At 42.8% G+C, this 10,103-nt stretch overlaps 1 protein-coding gene across 6 annotated transcripts in view; it reads right to left on the reverse strand.

Annotated features, from left to right (window-relative positions):
- Cep164 (centrosomal protein 164) overlaps positions 1-7,490 on the reverse strand; it is a 63,607-nt gene extending 56,117 nt beyond the window's left edge. For 5 of the 6 annotated variants that reach the window (XR_007344607.1, XM_048795975.1, XM_048795972.1 and 2 more), the window contains exons 1-2: positions 7,337-7,490; positions 371-473 (exon numbers count right to left, since the gene is read on the reverse strand). Coding sequence is in view for 5 of the 6 variants with exons in the window: in XM_048795975.1 (XP_048651932.1) it covers positions 371-452 (82 nt within the window). In the remaining variant the exon portion in view is untranslated. Of the gene's footprint in view, positions 1-370; positions 474-2,026; positions 2,184-7,336 lie in introns of all 6 variants that reach the window. The other variant, XM_048795971.1, reaches the window with a different exon arrangement.
- Positions 7,491-10,103: the final 2,613 nt, after the last annotated feature.

Below are 10,103 nucleotides of genomic sequence, written 5' to 3' on the forward strand. Positions count from 1 at the left end.
AAAAAAAAAAAAAAGTTATCATTGATCTAACCCAGGTCAGCAAATCTCTTCTGTTCTGATAGTAAATACTGTAGGCTTTGTGGGTCATATGGTCTCTGTCATAACTATTCAACAATGCTACCATAGCATGAAGGTAGCCACAGGCCACCGAGAAGCAAATAAGCATGGCTGTTTTCCAATAAAACTTTATACAAAAACAGGCAAAAGGCCAAGTTAAGCCCATGGATTATAGTTTGCCAACCTTTGATCTAACACTTGTGCATGTAAGCAGCATTGAGCATGTACCACATGTTACACTGCAAGAACAAAAATAAATCAGACATAATCCCTGCCCTCAGAGAACTACTACAATATACTTCAAGCCTCTTACCTTGCTCACTGGGAATATAGGTCTCATCATAATCTTCCTCCAGAACCAGCTGGTCTCCTATACGGATGGGTCGTCCCGCCATGACTGATGTGGGCTCAGACACCTAGATCCCAGAGACCCCCAGACCAGAGAGAAAAATCAGTGACTCAGCTTAGAAGGGGAAAGGTAGAAGAGGGCCATGAAGCATCTGGGTCAGATCAGATCCTACATGCCAACTCTGCTAAGAACTCTGCAGGCACCAGCAATAATAGAGGGTGGGACTAACAGCTCAGAACTCAAGCCTCACGGGTTCTGTGTCTAGGAAAATTCCCTGAGATGCACCTCCCAAAGATTGTGATCCACAAGCCTAACTCTCTAAAGAATTTGACTTCATAACCACCATCCCAAAGAGGAAAAAGAATTACAGCATAGGACCCCCAAACAGAAAATCTCAACAGATACCCATATACCCACATACCCTACTACACAGTCACACATTTACATCCAACAATGCCTACAGAGAGCTTGCAATCCAGGAAGGGAAGAGATACAACTTCAGTGATAGCAGAAGGCAGAAGGAGAAATTCCCAGTGAAGCATAAAAAAGGCATTCTAGACAGGGATCACCCTGGGCTGCAGCGGGTGTTCTGGAACATGGGATAACAGTATGCATGGCAAGGGCCAGAGTGGAAAGCCAGCTAAAAGGACCATGTGGACCACGCTAAAAGGCCTTGATTCTGCCCTGCAGAAGAGACACTAAGGGATTTGGGAAAAGAAAGTGACATGAAGTGGCCTTTTTTTTTTTGTTTTTAAGGACAAGAACTCTGGTAAGACTGGCATGGCTAGACTGAAGAAATGAGAAACTGGTGTCAGGAAAACCACTTAAGGAGGCTACTATCCAAGTGAAAGATGATGAAAACTTAAACTAGGGCAGAAACATTAAGAATGGAGAAGGGACAGACACAACGAACACAGCAACATCAGGCTTAATAGGACCAAGCTGTTAGAAGGACAGAATGGAAAGGAGTTGCAATGGACTACATTGAGTCTCTCCAAAATTCAAACATTGAAAAACTAGCCTGCAATGTGACTTTATGGGATAGAAAGTAATTCAGGAAGTGATTAGCGTTAAATGAGGTCTTAAGAGTGGGGCCCTGCTCTGACAGGATTAGTGTTCTTAGGGCTGGGGTTGTGGCTCAGCAGTAGAGCACTTGCCTAGCAGGTGTGAGGCACTAGGTTCAATCCTCTACACTACATAAAAAATAAATAAATAAATAAAATAAAGTTATTAAGTCCATGTACTAAAAATAAAAAATAGATTTAAAAAAAAAAAAAGGAGGAAGAGAGATCAGACTTCTCTCTCCACCAAATGAAGACACAGCAAGAAGGTGGTAGCCATGTACAAGGCAGCTACCAGAAACAGATGTTGATCTGTGACTTCCAGTCTTCAGAACTGTGAGAAAATAGATTTCTACTGTTTAAACCACTCAGTCTATGATATTGTTACAGTAGTGTGAGCCGACAACCATAGGAGTCCAACTTGAATCCAAGATTTCTAGCATTCACAGATGGAACAATGCCAAATTCTTCAACTGACAAGCTGGTGCAGTTCTAGAATTGCTCCTCTCTTCTTGCCCCTAGTCCCACCACCACTTCGGGACCCCCAGATCCCACTAACTTTCTCCTAGAATAGCTTCCATGCTGAAGCCTGATAAGCAGAGACAAGCTGCATGCCTCTCTTAGGAGGAGTTAGCCACATCAGGTGTGATAGACCAACAGGAGTCTGGCACAGCAGGTTCTGTTGCCCACTTCTTCAGAAGCTGTCACTCTTCCCCCTGTAACAATGAGCATAAAAATGGCCACCTTTAAGTAGAAAGGCCTGGAGTAAATGTTTAGAAAATGGCTGGAGGGGCTGGGGTTGTAGCTCAGTGGTAGAGCGCTTGTCTAGTATGTGTGAGGCACTGGGTTCGATTCTTGGCACCACATATAAATAAATAAAGTTCCATTGACAACTAAAAAAGAAAAATTAAAAAAAGAAAATGGCTGGACTTGGTGACTCTCAATCTACCCCAGATTCCTGTAGTGGGGCCCCTGACAAATGACAAAAGACCAATCAAAGACCATTACATACCCTCTGTGACTACAATAGCAGAGGTGTCCTGCCTTAGAACTCACAGACACTAGCCTCTTTATCAGTCCACAGGATGCTAAGGGAGCCAGACTCCATCCCTGACCCTCTCATTCCCATCATGCTGCCCCCAAGAAGGAAGACAAATGAAAGGAAGTACGTACGCAGGACCTAAGCTGAAGTGAAAATCTGTTCCTAACCCTGAGAACCCGTAATACAGAATACACAGTAGGGTACTCACACCTCTACACAATCAGAGAAAAGGGGGGCCTGACTCTTCCAATTCCGGACAGCAAAGCAGAAATGGACCAGGAACCAGAATGGCAGATGGGGCCCACTGCTGTGTGACTTAAGAAGTTACCTAGATCTTTAATACTCTTAATTAGAGAAGAGGGAAAGAGAAAATGAAAGGATCTACAGATAGGTAGGACTCAATAGTAGCCTGAACATCAGGGTGAACAAGCACTTATCAAGCATGGCTCTACAAGGCACTGTATTAACTAACATAGAATCTGAGAAATTTTGCAGTTAAGAAATGTTACTTATTCCTATATAACTCCAACCTCCAGAAAGCGTGAGACACATACAACTGTTTTCATGGCATAAATCCTAACTGAGCCAGGTGTGATGATGCATACCTGTAATTCCAAAAGCACGGGAAGCTGAGGCAAGAGGATCACAAGTTCAAAGCCAGCCTCAGCAACTTAGTGAGGTGCTAAGCAACTTAGCAAGACCCTGTCTCAAAATAAAACATAAAAAGAGCTGGGGATGTGCCTAATAGGTTAAGTGTCCCTGGGTTCAATCCCCAGTACCAAAAGGGAAAAAAAAAAAGAAGAAAAGAAAAAACCCTAACTGGCTATGTACATAATAATCTGCATTTAACTATTTAAAGTCTGGGAAGAACATGGAAAATCTGAATTCAAGCACATCCAAATTTCAAACAAATCTGCCAGAAAAAAAAATCAAAATATGGATGGCCTATATTTCACCTTCTTTCCTTGCCTTGCCTGGCTTCAGAAAGATGTGGGCAAAGACAGGGCCAAAGGGGTACAGAGTTGCAGGGAAGAGGAGTGTGGAGAGGGAGATCATACTTCTTAATGACTTCTACAGAGCATTTACCATTCAAGAAAGGTTTGTCGAGCACCTATCAAGTTTATTTACTTATTCATAGGCACTAAAAATGTAGATTTCTGCCAGATGCAGGAATACATTCCTGTAATCCCAGCTACTCAGGAAGCTGAAGCAAGAGGATCTCGAGTTCAAGGCCAGCCTAGGCAACTTAGTGAGACCTTATCTCAAAATAAAATTTTTGAAAGGGGCTTTTGATGTCACTCAGTGGTAGAGCACTTGCCAAATATGCAAAGGGCCTGAGTTGAATCCCCAGTATGGGGGAAAAAAAACAGATTCAACTGTCACTTCCCTGAGCTACAGCCCTGTGGACTGTGACCAATCCAGCAGTCCCAGATAAATGTATAATACAAATGAGATAAAAGTGCTGAAGGAAATGAACCTGGTTAGATGTGCCTATGCTGAGAACTGAAGAATGAGTAGGGACTCCTCAAAGAAATGTGTTCTAACAGCAGAAGTAGCATCATGTGCAAACGTCCTTCTGTAAGATACATCACCTACCAAGAAAGAGAATAGCTAGAGATGATGTTGAAGAGGTGGGCAGAAGCCAGGACATGCCGAGGACTTGGCCTTTATCCTAAGGCAAATGGAAGCCAGGCAAAGGTTTTGGGTTGGGGTGGGGAGGGGGAATCACTCTGGCAACCACTGGGAATATGGACTAGAATGGTGACCAGATTAGAAGGAAGAAAAACCAGAATGGCTATGGGAAGATGAGGAACAAAACCATGATATGGTCTAGGTGGGAGATGGTAACAACCTGGACTAGCTTAGTAACCTAGAGAAGTCCAAGAAAGCAGCCATTAGAGTTGCTATGGCAAATAAATGTCATGTCCTGAGATTTTCCTCCAGGCTTATGACTATGAGCGAAATTCTAGTCAATCATGGCACTCCAGATATGGCTTCTGAAGCCTCAACTGTACTTCGTGTTGCAGTCACCAACAGATCAGATGAAACCTAGTAAGATCTACTCACTACCTGGCCTGAGCCCCACTGCAAGCCTTAGAGTTGTTGGGGAGAGTCACTCAACTGCACTCTTCAATCTCCTGCCAATCCCAGAATCTAGCAGAAAAGGAGTGATCCACACATCTCCTCCAAAATCACCAACCTCCTGCCAATCCAGAAGCACCTCAGCACTGGGGACACAGTTTTCACATGTTCACAGGCATATTTCTCTCAACATTATCTTTTCCATGTGTTCCACCTCTTTTGTGAAGGCCATGCTTGTTCCTCTTAATTTTTCCAACCAAGCCTAAAATGAGCTTATATAAACTGCAGGAGCTCAATTACTGCTATAAACCACACTAACACAGAACCAAGGAATCTTGGGAACCGAAAATGTCCATGGTAGCACTTGCACATGTTAAATATCCCTTCCAATGCTAAATATCCCTCTCCATACTTTAAATGACATATGGCATAGTGATAAAAGAACCAGCTCTGAGAACAGAAAACCTGGACTCAAATTCCAGCTCTCTCACTTGCCAGCTGTATGACTTTAGGCAAGGTACTTCATCCTTTCTAAACCTCAGTAATCTCATCTGTATAATTCAGTGATGATAACCTATGTCGAAAAGATATTTGGCAGTGAATGAGATAATATCTGAAAAGTGTCTAGCACATTTCTGGCACAGAGTAAATGTCAAACCAAAAATAAAAGTATACTGGGCTGGGAGTGTAGCTCAGTGATAGTTTATGTGCTTAGCCAATGGGAGACCCTAGGTTCAATCTCCAGCACCACAAAAAATAAATAAATAACAAAAGCATCTCAGAGTGTTGTGAGAAGTGGTTAAATGTAAAATGCTTAAAGTATATTAAAATCTCAACAAATGCCAAGTGTTACTATGATTATTACCACTACTACTATATTTAAGGACTTATTCTATACTGTTCCAAAAGACAGATCCAATATCATTGAAGATAAGGTCATTCAGAAATTCAATAGTCATTTATTGAACACCCACCAGGCATTATGCTAGATACCAGAGCTACAAACCTGATTAAACATGATCCTAAACCCAAGTTCGGCCTAATGTGAAGCCAGACATATAAACACATGACTACATCATGTGTTAAATACAACAGGACACAAAGATAAGGGTAACTAATATTACTCTGGAAGTTGTGGGAAAGCATCACAGATATCTGGCCACTGAGACGGTTCCTGAAGGATAAGTAGGAGCTCACTAGGATAAGAGTAAGGGAACTTAAAGGCAGAAAGGACAGCACACACAACAGCAAAGAAGCAGGAAAGAGTGCCAAGAAACTTATTATGACAATAAAAGCTTAAATTTACTTAACAGTCCTTTTGTTCCAAAACTGTACTAAGTGTTTTATTTACATCATCTCACCTCATCCTCTCAGCTAGATAGAAATTATTATCACTGCTTTTCAAATAAGGAAATTGAGGCTAAGCAAGGTTAAAAAAAAAAAAAAAAACTTTTTAAACTTGCCCAGTTTTTCAGCTAGTAAATGGAACAATAGAATATGCATGTATTTATCTGATTCCAAAGTCTGGGCCCTTAACCGCTTTGACATGATCAAATTGCAAGGGAGAGTGGAAGGAGTAGCAGGAGAGAGATCTAGAACGGAAGGCAAGGACTATATCATAAAAGGTTGGAAGGATTAAGGATGTTGTACATGATGAGGAATTATCACAGGATTTCACAAAGGAGACTAACATTGATGAGTTTTATAGTTTAGAGAAATGCAAGAACAGAAGCAGAGAAATTGCCTACGAAGTTAGCCTGAAAGTCCTGGCAAGATATTTATGAATTAAGTGGCTGTGAGAATGGAAAGGAAGGGCCAGAGGGTAGAAGAAGGAGAGTAACTGCACGTGACCTATATGTATAAGTGAGGGGAAGGAGGGAACCAGATCACTTCAGTCAGTATATAGTGATTCTAGGCTTTGTCCAATAGACCATAGTAGGTATGCTGCCTAGAATATAGACATGTCTTACTTCATACTAGATGAATGTTCCCAATGTAGACGTGGCTGTGTGGTGAAATCCTTCACTACGATAGACAATACAAGCAGAGGAACAGATCCCAGACATCAGGAAAGAGATGATCAGTAATCAGATCTAAGCTCAGGAAAGAGATTCACCTTAAGAGTGGTTTGCTGAATGGATGGTAACTGAAACTTTGGGTGAAATCACCCAGAGACGGAGTGGTAGAAGAGAAGGGCTGAGTCAAAAGAACCAGGGGGAAGGGAGTCCTGGAAACTAAGTGAAGAGAGCGGTTCCAGATGTAAACGGAGATGCTTGAATCAGTGCAGTGAAGAAAAAAAGAAAAACTTCCCAACTTCCCCAGCGGGCCAAAAGATGGCATTAGGTTGGGCTAGCCCGGGATTCGGAAACGGGGACGGGGCGGGGGATGAATCTCACAGGAGGATTCAGACAAGGCTCACAGGACCGGGCCTCGCACAGGCTCGGGCCGGAGGAGCGAAGGAGGGACCCAACTAGCTCTCACACCGCTCTGCGCCCTCACTCCCCCCACCAGCCGCCGCTCACTCACCCGCCAGGCCCCTGCCGCCTACCCGCCAGCGGGCGAGGTGGGGTTTTGAATAGATGCACACTCGCCCAACCGCTCCTTGTTCAATTCTTCCCTCAGTTCCCGCCCACACTCTACACATAGCGCTCGCTGATACACCAGAGTGCCTCAACTCACCCGCAACCCTCCTTCTCCTGCCTCGCCACCAGATCACACCACCCTCTCCCCTGAAGGAGTCCTCACCTGTCCCCCACCCCGGGAGCCTTGGGGCGATGGCTCTGCGCCGTTTGCCCAGCACCACCCCGGCTCCCCGCTTCCAGGGACGCCGGGGTGTTGCCCTGCAGAGGCCAACAACCACTTCCGGAAGGGGACCAACCTAGCAACTGAAGGTTCCGCCTCCACCCAGAGCCAATAGGTCCCTGACTGAGAGCTCTGGAACTGGATTGGTTCAAGGTCCTGTCGGATCACTCAGAGTTCTGACCGTTTCCCGTTGCACGATGGGAGTTGTAGTTCAAAAATACTTGATGGGGGGCTGGGGATGTGGCTCAAGTGGTAGTGCCCTCGCCTCGCATGCGTGCGGCCCGGTTGGATCCTCAGCACCACATACAAACAAAGATGTTGTGTCCCCCGAAAACTAAAAAATAAAAAAAATTCTCTCTCTAAAAAAAAAAAAAAACTTGATGGGGCTCCAAAAGGGATTAAAAGAGAGCCTTATATTTGCGTAAGGAAAATTTTTTCCAGGGCAGAGGGGGACAAGTCATAATATTTATAGAAACGTGAATTCCCAAGGCAGTTTATTGATCATCAATTTTTAGTAGTGTGGTTAATATCAGATGAATAACAGTGATCATTAATAATCAACCCATTGAATGGACCTTAAATAAACTAAAGAAATAAGAATGTTAAGTAATGGAAACCCCCAACCCCATTCGCCCCGCCAAAAAAAAAAAAACATAAAAACTGTCTCCCTTGTGTTCTGATTAAATCAGTGAATACCTGACCAAGAATTAAAAAACCTAGTTTCTATCATCCATATTTTGCTGGAGGACAGGATTCAGTTTACATATCTGCAAAATGGTGATAATAATATCTGTGGCAATTATTTTGAAGAGTCTGTTGAAGATGGAAAAAAAGGGACACAATATGTAGAGCTGGGCTGGGGATGTGGCTCAAGCGGTAGCGCGCTCGCCTGGCATGCGTGCGGCCTGGGTTCCATTCTCAGCACCACATACAAACAAAAATGTTGTGTCCGCCGGAAACTAAAAAATAAATATTAAAAAAAAAATTCTCTCTCTCTCTCTCCCTCTCTCACTCTCTCTTTAAAAAATAAATAAATATGTAGACCCTGCAAACTCACTATCTGGCAGAAGAATCACTACTAATATAATTAGTTTTACTTACATGGAGGGCAAATATTCCTTTCTCTCTATGTAGTCTATCCTAGAGAAGTTAAGAGGGACGAAAGCAGCTCTGGTCATTCTTTCAATAGAAAAACAAGAACATAAAGTAGAGACATTAGGAGGTGCAGAGGAGATGATGAGGACATTCTAGAGATGTATCTGGTTCCTCCTATCTCTTGAAACTAGTCCCTGCACCACTTAGTCCACAGTAAAGAACTTGGATAGTTGTTCCTATAGATCCCAAACTAGACAGTTGGAATATATTTCTCATATTTAACTTCCTTTTTCCTCACTGCAGATGAAAAAGCATTGGTTCTCTTCCTTTCCGCACACCTTAAAAGTCTTACTGAGGGGGTTGGGGTTGTGGCTCAATGGCAGAGCATTGCCTCACACATGTGAGGCACTGGGTACAATCCTCAGCACCACATAAAATAAATAAGTAAAATAAAGGTATCATGTCCATCTACAACTAAAAGAATATTAAAAAAAAAAAAAAAGTCTTACTGAGAGGCCAAAGGGACTAGCCTGGGAAGAACCTCTACGGCTCACCAACTAATTCACCACAGACATGCACAAAACAAAGATTCAAAACACCATTTCTGGGGCTAGGATTGTGGCTCAGCGGTAGAGCACTCGCCTAGCACCAGCTGGACCCGGGTTCGATCCTCAGTACCACATAAAAATAAAGGCATTGTGTTGTGTCCATCTACACTTAAAAAATAAATTTTAAAAAATACTTTAATGTAGCCTTTAAAAAAAAAAAAACACCATTTCTAGTTCCCTATACGCATGAACTTACAATCAATCTAGTTGATTTTGATTGTCATCAAAATACTTCACTTTACAATTCTATTTTTTTTTGAGAGAGAATTTTAATATTTATTTTTTTGTTTTCGGCGGACACAACATCTTTGTTTGTATGTGGTGCTGAGGATCGAACCCGGGCCGCATGCATACCAGGCGAGCACGCTACCGCTTGAGACACATCCCCAGCCCGAGAATACTTCACTTTAAATTTTGCCAGGCACAGTGGCACATGCCTATATCTCAACTGGGGAAGGTGAGGCAGGAGGATCACAAGTTCAAAGCCAGCCTCAACAAATTTAGCAAGACCCCAGGCAACTTAGTGAGACTCTGTGTCAAATTTTAAAAAATAGAAAAAGGGCTGAGGATGGGGCTTGGTAGCTAAGCACCTCTAAGTCAACTGCTGGTATCCAAAAAAAAAACAAAAAACACTTTGGTACCTTAATCTGGGTTCCCAACTCATGGGAAGAGCTAATAAAATAAGGGATTCTGTGGGTATCATATTCATTTTATCAGGTTTTCCTACAAGTTTGTACTCAGAAATGCAAACCAATTTATCAAATGCCCTTAGGTAAATATAATTAAGAAAGTTGTTTTTGTTTTTGTTTTGTGGTACTGAGGATTGATCCCAGGGGTACACTGGTACTGAGCTACATCCTCAGCCCTTCTTGCTTTTTATTTTGAGACAGGATCTACTAAGTTGCTGAGGTTGGCCTCAAACTTGTGATCCTCCTGACACCATCTTTGGAGTTACTGGGATTACAGGCCTGTGCCACCAAGCCCAGAAAAGAAGCAAGTCTTTGGGG

This window comes from Marmota marmota, unplaced genomic scaffold (genome assembly GCF_001458135.2).
Source record: "Marmota marmota marmota unplaced genomic scaffold, marMar, whole genome shotgun sequence".
Classification (NCBI taxonomy): domain Eukaryota; kingdom Metazoa; phylum Chordata; class Mammalia; order Rodentia; family Sciuridae; genus Marmota; species Marmota marmota.